Source organism: Capra hircus, chromosome 10 (assembly GCF_001704415.2).
Source record: "Capra hircus breed San Clemente chromosome 10, ASM170441v1, whole genome shotgun sequence".
Lineage (NCBI taxonomy): Eukaryota > Metazoa > Chordata > Mammalia > Artiodactyla > Bovidae > Capra > Capra hircus.
Genome location: NC_030817.1, coordinates 80487390 through 80507215, shown reverse-complemented (window position 1 = coordinate 80507215; position 19826 = coordinate 80487390). Strand labels below are relative to the sequence as shown.

The 19826-nt window shown below is 46.8% G+C and overlaps 3 protein-coding genes across 6 annotated transcripts; 2 read left to right on the top strand and 1 right to left on the bottom strand.

Moving 5' to 3' along the window:
* On the top strand, positions 727-6306 carry TINF2 (TERF1 interacting nuclear factor 2). Of its 3 annotated transcripts, XM_018054626.1 has the most exons (10): positions 727-1186; positions 1340-1649; positions 1768-1872; positions 1992-2093; positions 2172-2279; positions 2377-2473; positions 2642-3101; positions 3188-3252; positions 3359-3450; positions 6020-6306. In XM_018054626.1, the coding sequence occupies exons 2-10, from the start codon at positions 1458-1460 to the stop codon at positions 6188-6190; spliced, it is 1392 nt and encodes a 463-aa protein (XP_017910115.1). In that variant the 5' UTR covers positions 727-1186; positions 1340-1457; the 3' UTR covers positions 6191-6306. The 3 variants fall into 3 exon arrangements, with proteins under 3 accessions (XP_017910115.1, XP_017910114.1, XP_005685388.3); XM_018054625.1 differs by having other exon boundaries at positions 727-1649; XM_005685331.3 differs by lacking the exon at positions 6020-6306 and adding an exon at positions 3576-4098 and having other exon boundaries at positions 727-1649.
* GMPR2 (guanosine monophosphate reductase 2) lies at positions 4254-10864 on the bottom strand. Of its 2 annotated transcripts, none has more exons than XM_005685212.2 (10): positions 10696-10864; positions 10204-10299; positions 9943-10062; positions 7659-7742; positions 7340-7513; positions 6471-6552; positions 6274-6380; positions 6045-6087; positions 5080-5239; positions 4254-4883 (listed from the first exon to the last, which is right to left on the bottom strand). In XM_005685212.2, exons 2-10 carry the CDS (start codon positions 10288-10290, stop codon positions 4694-4696), a joined length of 1047 nt encoding a protein of 348 aa, XP_005685269.1. In that variant the 5' UTR covers positions 10291-10299; positions 10696-10864; the 3' UTR covers positions 4254-4693. The 2 variants fall into 2 exon arrangements, with proteins under 2 accessions (XP_005685269.1, XP_013822288.1); XM_013966834.2 differs by having other exon boundaries at positions 10204-10317; positions 10696-10786.
* On the top strand, positions 10779-19515 carry NEDD8 (neural precursor cell expressed, developmentally down-regulated 8). The gene is made up of 5 exons (XM_013966838.1): positions 10779-10925; positions 11100-11305; positions 18282-18329; positions 18498-18580; positions 19146-19515. Exons 2-5 carry the CDS (start codon positions 11288-11290, stop codon positions 19240-19242), a joined length of 246 nt encoding a protein of 81 aa, XP_013822292.1. The 5' UTR covers positions 10779-10925; positions 11100-11287; the 3' UTR covers positions 19243-19515.

Here is a 19826-nt window from a genome sequence, read left to right as displayed (position 1 = left end):
AAGGAGTTAACACTTTTTCAGGCAAACAAAAATTGAGGGAGTTTGCAGCCAGATCTGACTTGCAAGATATGCTAAAAGAAATTCTTCAGAAAAGAAGGAAAACGACATAGGCCAGAAACTCAGATCTACATAAAGGCAGAACTTTAGGGAAAAAAATAAAGGTATAATTAAAAAGTCAGGTAACTAGAATTTCATAGATGTCCGATTTGAGTACTTTGGAACTTCCAGCTAGATGTCCCGCTGGCAGTCGAATGCATGGCTCTGCACAGAAGACTGATCTGGGTGGCGGGGGGGGGGGGTGGGGGGGTGGGGGGGGTGGGGAGGGGCGGGGTGTGGGGGGGTGGGGAGGGGGGGTGTGGGGGGTGGAGAGACAGGGAGGATCTCTAAGAAAAGAGATGGCCCATGGAAAGGGTAGTTTCACCAAATCCCTGTAAGGCAGTCAGAGCAGATAATTAATTCAGAAAACAAAGAATACACAGTGTGTGTCAAGGTTCTGTCCCTGGAAATAAGGAGAGATCCCAGGAAGGGTGACAAGGAGAAAGACAAGTTACATGAGGAGGCTGATGGGAGTAAGCTCACAACAGAATTCCAAAACGGAAATCTATGTTATTATTTTTAGCACTACACGCCTTTAAAAAATATATCAAACACAGAAGAACAAACAAAATTACCTACAGTCTCACCATCTAGAAAAAACTTAACAATCTGACGTATTTTTTCAAACTTTGTATTTTATTTTTTAAGGGCGGGCGCCCTCTCCTGTTCTGTAAAAAGAGCCGAACTCTTACTGGAAGCCGCGCACCGCCAGGGGAAGGCTTTGCAGACACTGGTATGGGCGCTGGGATTTAAGGAATCGGATTTGAGAGGCTGGAGACGATGGAGAGGGAAAGTGGCACGAACCTCCCTTTACCGACTAGAAAGGCAAGTCTTCAAAGAACGAAGCGCTTTCTCTGCAAGCTCCCCGAAATAATGCACCGGTTGGGGGCGGAGCCCAGACGCGCGGTCCCCTCCACCCCGAAGCTGTCGGAAGTGCGCGGAAGCGAGGGCGGGGACCAGCAGCGGCGCCGGATCTGCCCGGGCGTGGCCTTGTGACGCGACGTCACGTAGCCCCCGTCTGGCGGCCCATTGGTTCGCCACTACCACCCTTTTCCCGGGTAGGAGAAGTGGTCGCAGAGCCGGAAGCGAGGTAGCCTTCGGGTTTGAGACAGCGGCGGCGTTTCTAGTGCCAGTGGAGCTGGCCAGCTTCTCCATTCGGGCTCCATCCCGAGTTGGAGAGAAACACCAGGATTCTGGTGGTCCTTGGGAGGCGCAGAGTGGGATAGCCAAGTATCCGTTGCAGACTGAAATAGCGGAGCCAGTGAAGGCCACCGGAAACCCCGCCCCTGGGAGGAGTCGAGAAGCCGCGCCGAGGAGGTAGGAACCCAAAGAGACGGCCCCTGGGGTGGAGTCCACCTGCCATGGCCACACCCCCGGGGGCCGGTCCCGCTGCTATTCGCTTTGTAGCAGCTGCCAGCTGGCGAGTCATTCGCGGACGCTGCGTGGAGCATTTTCCCCGAGTATTGGAGTTTCTGCGATACCTGCGCGATGCTGCCCCTGGCTTGGTTCGCTACCGGCATCATGAACGCCTGTGTATGGGCCTAAAGGCCAAGGTATTGGAACCAGTAGGACCTGGTAGAGGGGATAGGGGCCGACTGCTTGGGGATGGAACCGGTAGGAAAAGGGCAGTTTGCTCCGACGTGGGCATTCTGAGCTCAGTACCCTCCACAGTTGGTGGTGGAGCTCATCCTGCAGGGCCGGTCTTGGGCCCAGGTTCTAAATGCCCTACATCACCACTTCCCAGAGTCTGGACCTGTAGTGCGGGACCCCAAAATCGTGAGTAACCCTTGAAGCGAGCCCTACCCCGGTTAACACCTGATGCAGCAGAGTTGCTTCTCATCCTGGTCACTGGATCCTGGTGCCCCTTACCCGTTTGCCTTCCTTACCCTCGACAGACAAAGCAGGATCTGAGGAAGATATCGGAGGCTCAGGAAACCTTTTGCCAGCAGGTGAAGCAGCTGGCAGAAGCCCCTGCTGACTTGGCTTCGAAGCTGCAGGTAGGACTGGCTGCTTTGGAAGCAGTGGGGTAGCTGTTGGCTCTAGCCCTCTCTGACCTGCTGCTTTTCCTCCTGCAGGAACTTGAACAAGAGTATGGGGAAACTTTTCTGGCAGCCATGGAAAAGCTGTTTTTTGAGTATTTGTGTCAGCTGGAAAAAGCACTGCCTACGCTGCAGGCACAGCAGGTTTTGTTGGGGCAAAACACATAAGGACAGAATGCTGGGGTGGCGGGTGGGGTTGTAACAAGGCCTGTGGTCTTCATAATTCTCTCCCTTCTCACAGCTTCAGGATGTGCTGAGCTGGATGCAGCCTGGAGTTTCTGTTACTTCTTCTTTTGTCTTGAGCCAGTATGGCGTGGACATGGGGTGGCCACTTCCAGGTACCAGGACCATGTGGGAGAACTAAGAATTTAGGGGGTGGAGTGTTTAGCTTGAGACCTTTTGAGACAGCCCACTGTTAGGGTTACATGGGCTTGAGGTATAAGAAACCAAACTGATTGGATGTGTTAGAATTTTAGCTTTTTAAGGAGCCTTGTTTTCTTCTTCAGAGTGCTCTGCTGCTGATTCAGTGAACACAACAGAGCCCTCAGAACAGAGTCCTCCTCAGCAACCAAGACCAGCACTCCACGACCCTCTGCCAAAAGCCTCTCCTGGCCCACTGCCTCCTCAGGGACCAGCCTCGAGGAAGCATCCAGAACCTCTGACCGGCCATCATTTCAATCTGGCCCCTCTAGGCCGGCGAAGAATCCAGTCCCAGTGGGCACCCACTAGCAGAGGCCATAAGGAGCGCCCCACAGTCATGCTTCTCCCCTTCAGGGATGTGGGTTCACCAGCCCAGGTCATATCTAAGCCTGGGAAGAGCAAAGACGGCACACACACAGCAGATCCAGCAGGTGCTGTGGGCACCAGGGCACCCTCCACCGGGAAGTCTAGGAGTCCATCCAAGACCCTGGGGGGAAGAGCTCTGAAGGAGAATCCAACTGACTCATCTGCCTCGGAGCAAAAGGAGTGAGTAGAACAGCTGCTTCTCCCTACTAGCAGCACGTGCCCTGCCCGCTTTCCTTTCACCCTGTCTTTGCTTGCTCCCACCTCAGGAACTGCCACATGGACTGCCACATGGAACCACTAAGACTCTCATTATCACCGCCTAGGAAGTCAGGTAGGTATCCTGAGTCAGAACCAGATCAAACAGCCTTCTCTCCTGGGGACTCCTGAGGATCTGTGTTCACTGAGGAGAGTACCTGGACTCTCTTTCCTCCCTACAGTGTGTCCTCCATCTCTGTACAGCTCTGACATTACCATAGGGGACCTGGTTTTGGACTCTGACGAGGAAGAAGATGGCCAGAGGGAAGGAAGAGTGAGTAGGAAAGCTGGGAAGGGGGTGGGTGGGCAGAACAAGACAGAAAGTGACATGCTCTAGGATATGGAGGGCTCAGGGCATGTTTCAATGATGATAGGATCTCCCTGCTCCCTTCTCTGCAGGAATCTCTGGAAAACTATCAGAAGACAAAGTTTGACACCCTGATCCCCACCTTCTGTGAATACCTACCCTCTTCTGGCCCCAGCACTGTGTCTATCCCCTTCCCTGGCTGTACAGACAGTTCTAGACTCCTGTGATAAGACTGAAATGCCCACGACATTCTGCCTGTTTCCTTTCTCTCATACAGTTTAGTGGGGATAAAGTGGAAGCCTGGGCTTGGGTTGCCTGACTATAATGCTGAAGTTACTTTGTAATGTTTGATAATTAAATTCTGGATTTGTTAAAACAGTCTTGATGCAAGGAAGGCGAATGAAGCCTTCTCTAAGGTCAGGGTAGGTCATTCTTTAGAAACACAACCAGCCTCTCTGGGGCTGGAAGCGGATCCTTTTGCCATTTTACTTCCCTTGGAGAGTATTGTTCAGACATGCCCAATTACCAGGGCTGAGAGCCTGGAAGAAAAATTTCCTTTTGCTCTTCTGAAAATACTCTGTGGTCTGATGCCAGAATATACTTTGTAAATTCTCATGCTGCCAGGTTCCTTGGGGGTAGTGGCTCTAGAATGGAGATATTTCATGGGAAGGGTACTCACTGTCCCTGACTCTACTGGGTCAGTGCCGACTCCACTTGCCCTGGGGTAGCACCCAGATGCCAGCCTTATGCAGAAAACCCCAGAATCTCAAAGTCATTGGGATCTCTCTTTATTGAGGTATTTAAAGTATGTAAATACTGCCACGCTTTGTAGATATTCAAAGGTCTATTTAATGAATCTGATTAACATAACATGATTCTAAAAGCATACCTCTACCAGAACCAAGGCCACATAAAACATTTATGTATGAATCAGCCTCTCTTCTTTTTAATCATCTTCAGAATGCTGGGTCCCCAGATTCCCACTTGATTCTCTCAACTTCCTTTTCTCAGCCTGCCTGCCTTGCTTCCTCCCCACTGAGTGCCCTCGGCATTTTGCATGTGCAGATAGAGAAGTACAGAATTACTGCAGGAGCCGTCAGGAGGATAGGAAGTGACCAAGTAATAGCCTCAGTAGCTGGGATGAGAGAGGGGCCCACGTGGGAGCCCTGTCGTAGATGCTAGAGCCCTGGGAGGGCAGAACTGCTCAGGTCTAGCTCTCGTCACTGAAGATCGGATTCACCTGCTGGGTGACACGGATGAAGGTAGTTCTCCGGCTCAGCTCCTTCAGCTTAGCTGCTCCCACGTAAGTGCAGGTGGAGCGGATGCCTCCAAGAATGTCTCGGATGGTATGTTCCACATCCCCTTTAAAGGGCACCTCCACTGTCTTTCCTTCTGAGGCCCTTAGAGGAAGAAAAGCTTTCTTACCTTTTCTTGCTGGATTCCTTACCCTGGTCTCTAGCATTTAGTCCTTCCCTGTTCATCACTTTTCTTCCAAGAACTGTACTATCCATCTCCCAGCAACCGTGAGTTCTGCCATCACCCTTGTTGGAAAGTCATGCTTTCCAAGAACCCTTGGCCTCTGGCCACCACACCTACCTGTACTCAGCCACACCCCCGGCATACTTCTTCATGGCCATTTCGGAACTCATGCCGTAGAAGAGCTTGTACTTCCTGCCATTCCTCTCGATGAGCTCACCACCTGACTCACTGTGCCCAGCCAGCATGCCGCCCAGCATCACGAAGTCAGCCCCTGCCCCTGCCAGCACCAGCGAGAGGGTAAGAGATGAAACTGGCCCAGGTGCCCAAACTGTCACCCTCAGAAGCAACTCACACCAAGTTTTCAGGCCTGACAATGATTCTGGCATCTTCCTGGTTTTGTTTCCTTAGCTGTCCCATAACCCAAGCGCACAGGCCTGCTCTGCCCTGACTTCCTCAGTAGGCCTGACTTTTCCAAGAATTTCAAAAAGAGTCTCTGCCAGGCTTCTGCTCTCTGCTTTTTGCTGCTTTTGCCGTCTTCTGGTCACCTCTTTTTACTGTGCCCAGCCAAACAAGACTCACTTCAAGTGTCTCACTTCAAGAGCAAAGGTCTCCCACTTCAGGGTGAGTAGGGATAACCCAGGAAGCTGGAAAGTACAGATCTGCAGCCTTACTCCCCAGAGCTAGATCCTGTGGATGTGCTCTGGGGCTCGGGCCTCTACTCCATCCGGCAGTCCAGGCGATGGTGCAGATGGTCCTGGCCCACATTTGGAGAGTCTGTATTTAGAGTTTCAGGATGTCCCCTGCTGACCTGCCCCAGGTGACACCATAGACTTCTGGGTCCCTAGTCATATTATAAAAGAACAGCTTTCTTGGACTTCCCTAGCCTGATCCTCAACCCACTCCAGTGTTCTTGCCTGGAGAATCCCAGGGACGGGGGAGCCTGGTGGGCTGCCGTCTATGGGGTTGCACAGAGTCAGACATGACTAAAGTGACGCAGCAGCAGCAGCAGCAGCAGCCTGATCCTAGACCCTCAGAGGTGACTCATCCTCTTCTACAGGATCCTCCTTATGTGCCCTCCTTACCGAAAGCCTTGGCCACATCCCCAGGACAGCTGCAGCCTCCATCCTGCAAAGTAAGGAGCACTGTGAAGAGACGGCACGGATGCCCCAAGCCCTCTAGGAGGTCCCAGCGGCCCAGCTCAGTGCTGACAGGGACCCAGGAACCCTGATCCAAACTCTACCAGAACCTCCAGACGTGGGTGAGAACCCAGATGTTTGGCAGCTTCATACCCTACCCTGCCCTTGACCTTACGGAAATGATGTGGCCTTTGAGGCCATGAGCAGCATCTGCACACTCCATCACTGCACTTAGCTGTGGATACCCGACTCCGGTTTTCTTCCGGGTGGTACACACAGAGCCTGAGAAGAATGTGACAAGAATGAGGATGAAGTCCTCCACAGGTGTCGGCCACTGGAGGGGTGACCAGTGCCCCCAGTGAACCAGCTTACCCGGTCCAATTCCCACTTTGATGATGTCAGCCCCAGCGAGGATCAGCTCTTCCACCATTTCTCCTGTTACCACATTCCCTGCCTGGGACAGAACCATCAAAACAGCATTCTCAGGGTCAGAAAGAGAGAAGGCCATGTGCTTCCAGCATTATTACAAAGAAGAGTCCCTGGGTTCCCCTTTTAGATGAGCCACTCACTTCAAAGGACCCTGCTTCCCAAGCTGAGGTCAGGAGGTGCGTGGCCAGTGTCAGTGTTATACTGGGGTAAAGTGGGGGTCCAGCTGGAATAAGCTCACACCAGATTTACAGATTTATCTCCCTCCCCACCAAGACACCCAAACGCATCCTGTGCTTAAGCTGCTACGTCATGAAACCTCTCTGGCTTCAGGGGAAGTGGGAGGACTTGGTAATGTAGGCTAAGTACCCACCTACCCAGCTGTATTTGCTTTTGATGAATAGGACAGAGAGACCCCACAATGCTGTGAAGAAAACAAGGCCTTGTCATCACTCCCCTAAGCTTGTAAAAAAATAAAACTGCATTTCATGTAACCCCTTTAATGTAAGACTTGTATCTGTCCGTCTTTGGGCAGGTGTGTATGTACCAGAGATATGTGCAATGCATAAGTGTTCCATTGTGGTTTGGTGAGTGACATCGGGTACTGGATTTACAAGACCGTGTATCAAGGGTCAGAGACAACAGCACTGGCCAGTAAACAAACATCTAAAACGGGGAAGCGTGGATAACCACCCAGTGCCATGATTAAGTGGACTGGGAAATGCAGTAGAGGAGAAAGGAACTGATAACAAAATAGAGTGGCAGGAAGAGTGGAGAAGGAGAGGCATGGACCCACCAGAGGGCAACAGACATACCATGATGGTGTGTTCAGGGAAGCGCTTCCGCACATCCTTCACAAATTCAACAAAGTGTTCAGAGTAGCCATTGGCCACGTCCAGGCATACATACTTCACCTGGGGAATAGCGTTCAGGATCTGTTCCAGCTGCTCAAAGTCTGAAGAGCCTGTGCCTGAGCTGGCAGCCAGATGCTGTGAGAGAAACAGGGCCATGAGCATGTCAGAGGCAACATGGCTGGTTAGCCAACGGGAGTGGGGAGGTCAGGGTTGGAAGCCAAGCAAAAGGGATTCTCGGAAGACTGGGCTAAGGAAGGGATCAAGGGAGGGCCAGTGTTACCTCAAGACAGTCAGGATTCTGGCTAGCAAACTCTTTCCACTGCTCGAGGCTGTAGTGTTTATGGACAGCAGTGAAGAGGGAGAACTGGGGAGAAGAAAGAGCGTTAAAAAGGAAAGAACTTGTTAGAACCGCTTTCTCTGGAAACAGACCTTTATATTATCCTATCTGAGGGACAAAAGGACTGAAGTCTGGAAAAAGCAACTAGAAGATGTCAGTGGTTGAACTGAGACCTCAGTTCCACTATTATTCTCCCTACAAATGCAATTGTGCTTTTCCACATAAGCTAGTACTTGCCTAACACTCCCACCAAAGCACTAAGTCATCTGGATTGGATTCCACCTGCCAGCGCGTGTAGTGCTTGACTTAAAAGGTGACAAGGACAAGCTGTGGGTGCAGTGGGATAAGCAGCAGACAAGAGAGAACCATGAAAAGGCTGGACAGAGAGTGTCTGCCTGCACTGACTCAGCTCCTCCTCCTATGACAACCTAGTATAGAACTAACCTATTTTTGGTATTTTCTGTTCCATTTATCAGCAGTAATTCAGTGAGCCTAAATGCTCACAAAATCAAAAAAGGTAAGGCCTTAAGGTTAACAGCCGATAAGGTACTACCCTTTCTCCATCTCCGCTAAAGTAATGGACAAATGGGACTTTCCCGGTGGTCCAGGGGTTAAGACTCACTTCCCATGCAGGGGGTGGGTTCGATCCCTGGTCCCACATGCTTCAACACATGGCACCCCCGCCCCCCCCAAAAAAAGTAATGGATGGATTTTCTTAAGTCATGGACCAGCCTGAAAAGTCTGTTTCAGCCTATTTCAGTTAACCAAGTTCAAGGCTAGAATGACTCATCAGACTTATGTTCCCTAGCTCAAAAAATTGCAGACAACATCCCAATACAAAGGCCACTGTGAATGCTGCTGTTTGTGCTTTAAAAGTGCAGACATTCGAATAAACAAGACAGCAGTTGAGAAAGCACAAATCTTGCAACTGATAAGAGATCCAAGGGAGTCACGTGTTAGTCAGCAGTAAGGAAGTGCACATGCTATACTCAGAGATCATCAACACTACCCAGCTAAAGCTGCTACTGAATTCTGCTTTCTCAGAACACTGCCACCAACAAAGAAAAATCACTCTAGAAAGTCATCACACCTGGGAGATATCTTGGCATAGGGTGGCATGATAAATACGTCCAATTACATACCAAGCTAGGGATCTAGCAAAAGGTCCTTGCTTGCATCCAACCTTTTAATTATTACTGAGATGCCTGTATCTCTAAAATCTGACTTCTTAAGCGTTCATCAGCAGAAACAAAAATCCAGTCTTAACATAAAGCATCAAGAAGGTCCCAGCAAGGTCCATATGTTGTAGGACATCTGTTAACACTGAAGTCAGATTCACCATTCCTTCTTAACTACTGGATAGGCCAGGTGGACAACGGGCAACAGTGGGATTGCTAAGCAGATAGTGAATGGCAACAGTAATATGGTACTAAAGCTGCATAACTATGAACCTCCAAGAAATGACAGCAGATATTCCAGAAAGACTTACAGCAATCAGAAACAGAAAGGGAGTCGAAGTCCTTAAGGATAACAGAGCCACAAGCAGCAGCAGAATCCATCAAACAGGGCTACATGGATAACCAGAGGAGTGTACACATATACACTCAGGATACCCAAAGTAACTATCCACTTCTCAGCTACAAGTATAGAAGCAAGTAATATAACTGACAGGAGCAGCATCTTCCATTTTGAAAACAAGCAATAACCTGTATAAGAAAAACATTCCATTTTGGGCACATCCCAGAACACCCAGGAACCTAGGACTTAAAAGGAAGGTTTAAAAAAAAAAATAGTAGGCATGAAAGAAACTAAATTTCTTCTCTCTAGGATTTTCTAGTTGGGAATTTTTGAATGCTCAAACTATATTTAGTTTCTGGACTAAAACAGTGAATGCTGAGTATCCTAACAGTAGTGTAAAGAGAGATGCATGTGGTTTGTAGAGGGTGATCTGGGTAGTGGGAAAAATTGGCAGGATGTTTAAAACGCTGGACAGGAGAAAAGGGAAGTTTTGTTAAAATGGGTGCAAAACTTAGCTTTGAATCTCCCTAAGTCAGATGGCCATTTAAAGTTATCAGATAAAGAGGCCTTAGTACTATTGCAGAAAGCAGTAAATCAAGCATTCTGACTGTTAATTGCCAGAGCTGACCTGGGATGGGAGTAGGGATGCAGATACCTCTGCAGTCAGCCCACAAAACACCATGAGGAAGGGGCATGAGGGAAGTCCTACCTTACAGAGAACCTTGGCCATCTCAAAGGTGCCCACAGTATCCATATTGGCAGCAATAATGGGGATCCCAGTGTACATCTGCTTTGAGTTCCGAAATGCAAAGGATCTTGTGAGATCCACCTGCAGATGCGAATAGGAAACCGAGCGTTTCACTCATCCAAAAACAAGTACTGCAGGAGAGCAAAAGCCAGGAGTCCTTCCCAGTTCAGGCCCTCCAAGGAGCTTGGGATCAAGAAAGAGCAACTAGGAAAGCAGGCTCACCTCACTTCGAGACTTAAGGGTACTGCGTTTGGGCCTCAACAGGACATCTTTGAAATCCAGTTTGACGTCGTTGTCGATGTGAGGCATGGCAGGGACCTTAAGATAGCACTGAATCTGAGGGTTGGAAGGTAGGAAAAGTCTGGGAGAGGGTAGCTAAGTCAGCTTCTCTTTAGGTCTTAATGCCCTGTTAAAGCTGGGTGGCTTATCTCTCTTCCTAGCTTAAATAGTGGAAATCTGGGCATTGACTGAGGTACAGTCCCTGAAGAATGTCACTTCAGACCCATGCGGTTTCACTTTCTCTCGGTGTCTCCAACAAATGGTTGTTGGGGAGAACTGGGATGGAGTCGTGAGTGACCCTAAAATGGTGCATTCTTTACCCCACCACTCTTCTTTCTGCCACCCTTACAAAGACCAGTCTGGGGTAAGGGGCAGATTTGGGAGTGAGAAGTGGTGGGTTTCTCATAAATCAGCTTCCGGGATAGGGGTACTCACTTCCTGTCTCCGTGATCCGGGTGGCAGTTGACCAACGCTTCTCTCGCTTAACCACAGCCTCGCGCAGCCCCGCTGAGCCTTGTGGGATAACAGGTTGGGCTAATTTGCCGCAGAGCACTAGCAACCAAGGAATTCCGGCTTCGGTGGCAGCCGTGCAAGGCCTTCTGGGTAACAGTTCACACATTGAGGATGCCGTCGGATCCGAGGGACAGAGGACTACAACTCCCAGAGTAAGACGCGCGGAGCTGCCCCCTGGCATGATGGGAGGAGTAGTTCGTTCCGCCCCCGCTTATTACTAGCCCAACTCACTGGGGACTCTCAGAATTGTCATCTCTGCTGTGACTAATCTGGCTGCCTTTTTACTTTCTTTTTTTCTTTCACTACGCCACCGAAACGAAACGCAGAAATATTCCTGAGCCTTTCCGAAACCCCTTGGAAAAAAGGAGGTGGGGGAGTGCGAGGCAGGGGTGGAGCCTGGCAGTGACCCGGAAGCAGAAGTGATTCCTGCAGGCAGAGTGCTGGGGAGAGGCATCGGCGACCGCAGCGGCAGAAGCAGCAATTTGTCTGTGTGCAGCCCCAAACTGAGAAGAAGATGCTAATTAAAGTGAAGGTGGGAGCACCACCAGCCTTGCCGAGACGCAGTGGTACTGGGCTGGCCGCTGTGCCTTAAGGGAGAAACCGGGAAGGAAAACCACGCCTTTCCCGAGCATGGAGGGGGTTGACAGCTTCGGGGCTTCGCGCGAGGGGTGATGGGAGGTAGGGGGGAGGCCCAAGAGGACTTTGAGAGCAGGGGGCTGGCCCCGTCAGGGGACTCTTACGTACCTGCTTTTACTTCAGGGCCGCCTTTGTCCGAAGTCTCGCTGGTTTTACGCACCCCCGCGGTCATAGAGAAGGCCTAGTAACTTCCTGGCCTCCATATCTCTCGGTTTCTTGGAATGAGCTCTGTTCTCCATCCTTCATCCCCAAGTTACCCGCTTCTCCCAGCCCCTAACGTAGGCTACTCCGAGCACAGCACAGCACAGCACAGCATAAAAGGGTTAGCCTAGGGAACTGGGGCCTCCCAGCAACTAGACTGTAAGCCTTGGCTAGTTGTTGCCAAGATGTAATATCTCAGCCTTCCTTCAGGAACCAAAGGTGGGAGCGTGTTCAGTTAGCACCTACCTTTCTGAGCCAGCATCCTGGACTAGGCTTGACTGAGGCAGGTTATCAGTACCCTAGTACGCGATCTCCATCCCGCCTCCCATGGTTCTTCACTAATTCCTAACCCTCATTAGCCCTACCTTGCAGTTTCCTCCTTTGTGCCTTAAGACGGAGGGACAAAAACTAACTAACAAGTGGTGCAGTGCAACGTGAAACTTCTTTTTTTAACTGCTAAGTCTGTCGTTACTGCATCTGCTCCTTATTGTGTTTACCACGCATAATAGCCACTAACATCTTCAGCCCTTCTGAACTACCTCTTAGCTAAGGATTGAGGCCAAGCAGCAGTTTAAAGGTCATTGTTTTTTAACATTTGAATAATGATTTACAGCTTATAGCTCAGTCAGTAAAGAGTCCGACTGCAATGCAGGAGACTTGGGTTCGAATCCTGGGTCAGGAAGATAGATCCCCTGGAGAAGGAAATGGCAACCCACTTCAGTATTCTTGCCTGGAGAATCCCATGGACAGAGGAGCTTGGCAGGCTGCAGTCCATGGGGTCACAAGAGTTGGACACGGCTTAGCAACTAAACCACATATTTTCATTTCCTTTGGATAAATACCAAGGAATGGAATTACTGGGTCATGTATAACTTTAAAAGAAACTGCCAAACAGTTCTCCAAAATGTGGCACCATTTTACATCTCCACCTGCAATGAGTAAGCATTCTAGCTGCTCTGAACCCATCTTTATTTTAGCTGTTACAGTGGGAGTGAAATGTTACCTCAGTCAGGTTTAAATTAATCACTGTTGGTCTTCCCTCACCACAGCACTTTGTCACTGCACCTTGTATTTGGGCGGTAATAATCAGTATGGCATTTCCTTGTATGTTGGTTTATTAATTGTATGTCTCATTGTCTGTTGATTGTAAATCTTCACTTGAAAAAGATTGTTGACAGAGGCTGAGTCACTTAATTTCTTTTGTATCCCCTCTAGTGCTTAGAGCAGAATGTTAAGTTTAGGTTCATCATAGACCAGTTGAATACCATTTGATATATTCCCAGGTCACAATGATCAGATTTGAGGGAAGAAACCCAGTATGACATGATCTTTTAAAACTGTTCAGTTTTAAACAGTTTTAATTTATGGACAATTTCAAACATATACAACAGCAAAGAGAAGGAATAATGCACCTTATGTTGTTGTTTAGTCACTAAGTCATATCCCGCTCTTTTGTGATCCCATGGACTGTAGCCCACCAGGCTCCTCTAGGTCCATGGGATTTCCTAGTCAAGAATACTGGAGTGTGTTGCCATTTCCTTCTCCAGGGCATCTTCCTAACCCAAGGATCAGACCCAGGGATCAAACCCACGTCTCCTGCATTGGCAGGCGGATTCTTTACCACTGAGCCACCGGGGAAGCGCAAAGCACCCTATACGCAGCTTCAAAACTATCATCTCATGGCCAATCCTATTTTATTTATACTCACCACTTTTGTTACTTGATATTTTAAGAAGCAAATCCCAGATGTGTAGCATGTATTATTTGTACATATTTCAGTATTTATCTGTAAAGAAGAATTTTTTTCCTAACATAACCATAATTATTACAACTAAAAAATCAATGATAACTTCTATCATTGTCATATTTATTTTTCACAATTTGTTTGAATCTGGATCCAATTAAAATTCATACGTTGTGCTTGGTTGATAAGTATTTTAGGCCTCTTTAAACTTGTAATTCTCCATTTCCCTCATTTTTTCTTGTTGAATAACCTAGATTATTGGTCCCATAGAGTTTCCTATATTTTGGATTTTGCTGACTACATCCCCATGTTGTCTTTTAATATATTTCTTCCCTCTTTATTTCCTGTTAATTGATAATAAGATCTAGAGGCTCAGTTAGTCCTGTCTGTTCATGTGAGAGTAATTCATGGGTGGTTTTGTGACATTTACTTCTGTCAGGTGGTTTTGCCTTCCGTGATGTTAGTAGTTGCCTAGATCTATTATTTCATTGGAGTTTACAAAATGGGGATATTCTGATTTTATTGTTGCTTCCTACGTAAGCTGGAATGCTTGAGCCGTGTCCAGCACAGTGCTCATTAGCCCTCTTTGGCTATCAAGCACTTGAAATGTGGCCAGTGAGACTGAGGAATTGAAGTTTTATTTCAGTTATTTATTTTATTTGTATTTCATTTTAGTTAAATATAAGAACTAAAACTTTATTCAGCCCTTGGGAAACCTTTTAACTTGTTTGGAACAAGTTGGTAATGTAAATCTTTTTCAACTGTAAAATATGAAGTTTTAAAAATCTTTTTAATACTTATTTATGTGGCTGCATTGGGTCTTGGTTGCATCATGTGGGATCTTTTGTTGGGGCACATGGACTCCGGCTCAGTAGTTGTGGCACTCTGGCTTAGTTGCTCCTCGGCATGTGGGGTCTTAGTTCCCCTACCAGGGATCGAACCCTGATCCCCTGCATTGCAAGATGGATTCTTAACCACTGGACCACCAGGGAAGTCTCATCAACTGTAAATTATGAAGTTTAAATATGGATCAAGTATTTCAGATGAAAACTTACCATCTGAATTGAAGTGTGCTATAAGTATGAAATGCACACAGGATTTTGAAGATTTAGTTAGAAAAAAGAATAAAATATATTAATAATTTGCATATATTGGGTTTCAGAATATTAAAATTGCACCTTTAAAAAATGTGGCTACTAGAATATTTAATATTGTATATGTGGCTCTTACTAAGTTTCTATCTCTAGTAGACGGTGCTACTTTGCTCTCATCAAGGACATTGTTTTAATTTTTCTTTTCATCCCAGTGTGTTCATGGTTTTTACAAAATGGAAAATACACAAAAGCACAAAGAAAGTAATTTAAGTCAGCCATAATCTCACAACTCAAGATAAAAGCACTGATATGTATATCCTTTTAAACATTTTGGAAGCGTATAAATACACGTGTTGATTTATTTATTTATTTACAAAATTAGAATTATACTATTAGTCTAAACCCAGTTTGAGGAGTCTGATTTTCCCCCTGTGTCTGAACCATAATTTATTTAACCTTCAATGGTATGGTATTTAGATGCTGTTTCTAGTTTTGCAGTTTCAAAAGGTTGCAGTCCATAATGGCAACCCACTCCAATACTTTTGCCTGGAAAATCCCATGGACGGAGGAGCCTGGTAGGCTACCGTCCATGGGGTCGCTCATTCGGACACGACTGAGCGACTTCACTTTCACGTTTCACTTGCATGCATTGGAGAAGGAAATGGCAACCCACTCCAGTGTTCTTGCCTGGAGAATCCCAGGGGCAGCGGAGCCTGGTGGGCTGCCGTCTATGGGGTCGCACAGAGTCGGACACGACTGAAGCGACTCAGCAGCAGCAGCAGCAGTCCATTATCATAGATATATTTTTGGACATATTATTGTCCCAGAAGTGTTGTTGCTGGGATGCCATATGCCAGAATGCTGTCTGGATACATTCATGGGCTTTTGTAGTCAATCTCAGAAATAAGAAAACCAGTCCTAGACTTTTAGAATTTATAAACCGGTAATTTTTTTCAAACATTGTAAAGCCCAAGCATTCAGCTCTTGGGAGGGTAGTTCTAGGCCTCCTGTTAGAGTTTTTTGTACTCTTTAAAAATTGTTGTTATTAAATCAGAATGAATATTTAATATCCATATGATAACGGAATATATTTTTATTAGAAATGTAAATAGTACAGATAAAGGGAGAGTTAGCTTTGGTAAACCCTCTGCTCAGTCCTACTCCTCAAGGATAATCATTGTAAGAGATATGTATACTTTTAATCCTTTTTAGGTATGTATGTATATATCTACATGTAGAAAGTGATACTAATCGTATATTCTTTTAGATCTTTCCATGTCTGTGTATAAGCTGTTGCATAATAAATATATCATTCTATGGGTGTACCATAGTTTGTTTTCTTATTAATAGGCATTAGGCTATTTCTAGTGTTTTGCTTTTATGAAAGGTGTTACAGTATATTTTAAATGTTCCTCTTTTGAATATGAACAAAAATTTCAAGTTTTTCCATTAGGTTAGTTACCTAGAAATAGAATTGTCTGGTTAAGGAGTCTTTGTACTTAAAGTATTAAGAACAATAAAGTGAAATATTTGTGGACAACACAGAATTGTATACTTTTCATTTGGTCAGGAAAGAGCCTAAAAAAAAATACCATATATTGTCACTATCATTTCATAAAAGGACATTTTAACAGCTGAATATATTTAGTTTCAGGGCTTCCCAGGTGGCACAGTAGTAAAGAATCCACCTGCCAGTGCAGGAGATGCAAGAGACACAGGTTCGATCCCTGGGGTGGGAAGGTTCTCTGGAGTAGGAAATGGCAACCCGCTCCTGTATTTTTGCAGAAAATCAGAGGAGTGTGGTGGGCTACCGTCCATGGGGTCACAGAGTCAGACACAATCGAGAAGGCACGCACATACTTAGCTTCATGAAAATCTCACTGTTGTCATTATGTTTCTCATTTTGACAGAGACTATTGAATTTTCATATAGACCAGCTTGGGTTGGGGTGGAAACTTGAGAATCACTATTGTAATGTATTATTTTGCATCCAAGCAGGTCGATCCAAGGGAGTTACTCCTGCATTTTTTTTTTTGCCATTCTCATAGTTGAGAAATTAGGTCCTATGTAATTTCTTCATGCTGGTCCCATAAGTGGGAACCATATGTTATTTTGTGATCTGCCACAGGAGTGTACATTGAGTCCCAATACTAGATCACCTGGGCTTCCCAGGTGGCTCAGTGGTAAAGAATCCACCTGCCAAGGAAGGAGCTGGAGATGCAGGTTCGATCCCTGCATCAGGAAGAGCCCCTGGAGAAGGAAACGGCACCCACTCCAGTACTCTTGCCTGGAGAATCCCATGGACGGAGGAGCCTGGCGGGCCACAGACCACGGGGTCATAGAGTCAGATGCGGCTTGCAAGCATGTGCCAGATCAGCCAGACTCAGGCAGTGCTGAATATGGAGCGAGAAGCTCTGGTTCTGGGGCCAGAGAATTTGCATTTGGGTCCACACTCTCCTTTGACATCATAGGCTTGCTTTTTAACCTGTCCAAACCCCATTTTCCTGATCTATAAATGGTTATAGGAATAGTACATATCTCGTTACTTGCAAGGATTAAATGTATTGATGCATGCAAGACACTTGGCATAGTTTCTGACTCTTAGGAAGTGTTCAGTAAGTGTTGGCTGTGATCATAACATGATCTTCAGTGTATTTAGTGAGTGAAGTCGCTCAGTCGTGTCTGACTCTCTGTGACCCCATGGACTGTGGCCTACCAGGGTCCTCCGTCCATGGGATTTTCCGGGCAAGAATACTGGAGTGGGTTGCCATTTCCTTCTCCAGGAGATCTTCCTGACCCAGGGATTGAACCTGGGTCTCCCGCATTGTAGGCAGACGCTTTACCGTCTGAGCCACCAGTGTGTTTAGCCTTTCCATTAATATTTATCAACTGCTTATATGTCAAACACCATACTTTGTGCTTAGACTGGGAAGATTGAACAGTCTCTGTCCTTTAGGAAGTTGGAGTGTAAATTGGAGAGTTTGACACTTAAAACAACTAGCTGTAATATCTATTAAAGTGCATTGGTAAAAAAAATTAAAAAAAAAAAAGTGCATTGGTGACAAGTCATCAATCTTAAAGGGTCCCTTGAAGGTTTGAGAAAGAGTGGAAGAGGGGATGGCAACAAGGAAAACAGTAGAAGCAAAGAAAATGTCCCTAAATTAGACTGTCCATTTGCAGTCTAGATTACTGTAGACTGATGCAGGTGGCGCTTTAAGAGCAAGGATGGATGGGAGATAAGATTGGATGAAGCACAGCATTTGTAAGTGTATGGTTGTGTTTTGGGTATCAGCAACCCTTAGCCTATGGAATAAGTCAAGAAGACCAGAGCTGCAATTTTAGGATTCAGGTGAAAATCTGGAGAAGATACAGGAGAATAGAATGTTGAGTTCTAGTATTGCTTAAAAAGCTGGTCAGAGGTGATCTCTAGTGTCCTTGAGAATGCTTTGAATTATCTGAGTGTTAATTTCTAGCATTAGTACATAAAACAAGGTCCTTTTCAAAGGAATACTCTCCTTAGGTCAACTCTCATTGCTGTCTTATCCAAAGGAGTTATAGTATTCTCATGGATTCTGATTGGGTGGGGAATGAGATGACCTGTGAGATTAAGAGGTCAAATGGTTTACAGACTGTTCCCCTGTCAAAGTTGTTCATAGCCTAAAAATGTCTGAAATTGGGTCTGAGCAAATACTCCTGACACTTCAAATCAACTTTGCTGAGAATGTGCATTTCTCAGGAGGGAGTCAATCCCCCAAGGCTAGGCCAGGATGTTTTACCTAGGAGACAAATTGTATACTGAACTATAAGACTTATGAAAGCCTTGCCTATTTCAGACGCTGACCGGAAAGGAGATTGAGATTGACATTGAACCCACGGACAAGGTAGTGTATGCCCAGTACCTCTCCAAGCCTATCTCCCTACACGTGCCTTTGCCTGGGTATGCTGATGAAATTAGTCCTTTTGCTCTCATGCTATATGCATAGCTCTTGTTCTTTCCACTTCCATGGTCCCTCCCCTTGAGCAGCCCCTGACTACTTGTACCCCTAAAGGTGGAACGAATTAAGGAGCGAGTGGAGGAGAAAGAGGGGATTCCACCACAGCAGCAGCGGCTCATCTACAGTGGTAAACAGATGTAAGTATGGAATGGAAATGAAGGTATGGTGATGGGGTTTTTTTTTGGCTATGCTAGGTCTTTGCGGTGCTGGCTTTGCTCTAGTTGAAGCACGTGGGGTTCTCAATGCCGTGACTTCTCTTGTTGCAGAGCACCAGCTGCAGGGCGTGTGGGCTTCAGTAGTCTCAACTCCCGGGATCTAGGGCACAGGCTCAACAGCTGTGGTACATGGGTTTAGTTGCTTCTCAGCATGTGGGATCTTTCCAGATCAGGGATTGAACCTCTGTCTCCTGCCCTGGCAGGTTGATTCTCTGCCACTGAGCCACCAGGGAAGTCTGAAAATATCTCTAATTTCTCTTGTTAACAGGTTACCCATATTGCTAATTCCTCTGTGGGCTTTTGTCTGTGTTCAAAATTGAAAGAAATATCAAGTTACAGTTGGGGGTTAGTAAAAAACATAAAAGATGTAATTTATTTTCTCATATGCACTCGTAGATCTCCAGAGATCCATGAAACCCAGGTCAAGAGCGCCACTCTAAAGGGTGTTGCTAACAACTTGTTTTCCTGTTTTTGCCTCTTCCTGTAGGAATGATGAGAAGACGGCAGCTGACTACAAGATACTAGGTGGCTCAGTCCTCCACCTGGTGTTGGCTCTGAGAGGAGGGGGTGGTCTTAGGCAGTGATGGACTCCGCTCCGCTTGACCTCCCTGCCCTGTCACTCATAATGAGGCATCGTATATCCTCTCCCTCTGTGGGACACCAGAACCACTCCCCGCTCCCCTGGCTGCCCAGTCTTGTGTGTCTGTTGGTGGGAGACTGTGAGGACCCCAGGAGGCAGTGTTCCTGGCCCAGAGGGCCCTTGCTGGCTACTGGGTTTTAGTTTGCAGTCCTGTGTGCTTCGCTCTCTTATGGCTGTGTCCCTGGTTCTCAATAAAATATTTCTTGACCTCCTGGAATCTTTCTTCTATTGCACAAATGTGACTGAAATCAAAGTGGACCCAGGGAATTCCCCAGTGGTGCAGTGGTTAGGATTCCGTGCTTTCACTGCTAAGGGCTAGAGTTCAGTCCCTGGTTGGGGAACTAAGATCCCACAGGACCGGTGGGATCTTAGTTTTGGGTGTGGTAAAAAAAAAACCCAGAACGGACCCGGTGCACACCCAGTTACACCAGGCTGAAGGACTGTGACAATGGGCAGGAATGCACCCTTGGAGGAATCCTCAAACTGTAAGTGTATATGCTCAGGAGTGTGCCAGAGCCAACTGTTACT

Coding starts and splice junctions, on each gene's coding strand:
- GMPR2 (XM_005685212.2), bottom strand. CDS start 10,290: ATGCCTCACATCGACAACGACGTCAAACTGGATTTCAAAGATGTCCTG. Junction 10,063..10,203: donor CCCTTAAGTCTCGAAGTGAG/GTGAGCCTGCTT, acceptor TCGCATCTGCAG/GTGGATCTCACAAGATCCTT. Junction 6,553..7,339: donor TCCCTGAACACACCATCATG/GTATGTCTGTTG, acceptor GTTCTGTCCCAG/GCAGGGAATGTGGTAACAGG.
- TINF2 (XM_018054626.1), top strand. CDS start 1,458: ATGGCCACACCCCCGGGGGCCGGTCCCGCTGCTATTCGCTTTGTAGCA. Junction 1,650..1,767: donor GTATGGGCCTAAAGGCCAAG/GTATTGGAACCA, acceptor TACCCTCCACAG/TTGGTGGTGGAGCTCATCCT. Junction 2,094..2,171: donor ACTTGGCTTCGAAGCTGCAG/GTAGGACTGGCT, acceptor TTCCTCCTGCAG/GAACTTGAACAAGAGTATGG.
- NEDD8 (XM_013966838.1), top strand. Junction 18,330..18,497: donor ACATTGAACCCACGGACAAG/GTAGTGTATGCC, acceptor GTACCCCTAAAG/GTGGAACGAATTAAGGAGCG. Junction 18,581..19,145: donor ATCTACAGTGGTAAACAGAT/GTAAGTATGGAA, acceptor CTCTTCCTGTAG/GAATGATGAGAAGACGGCAG.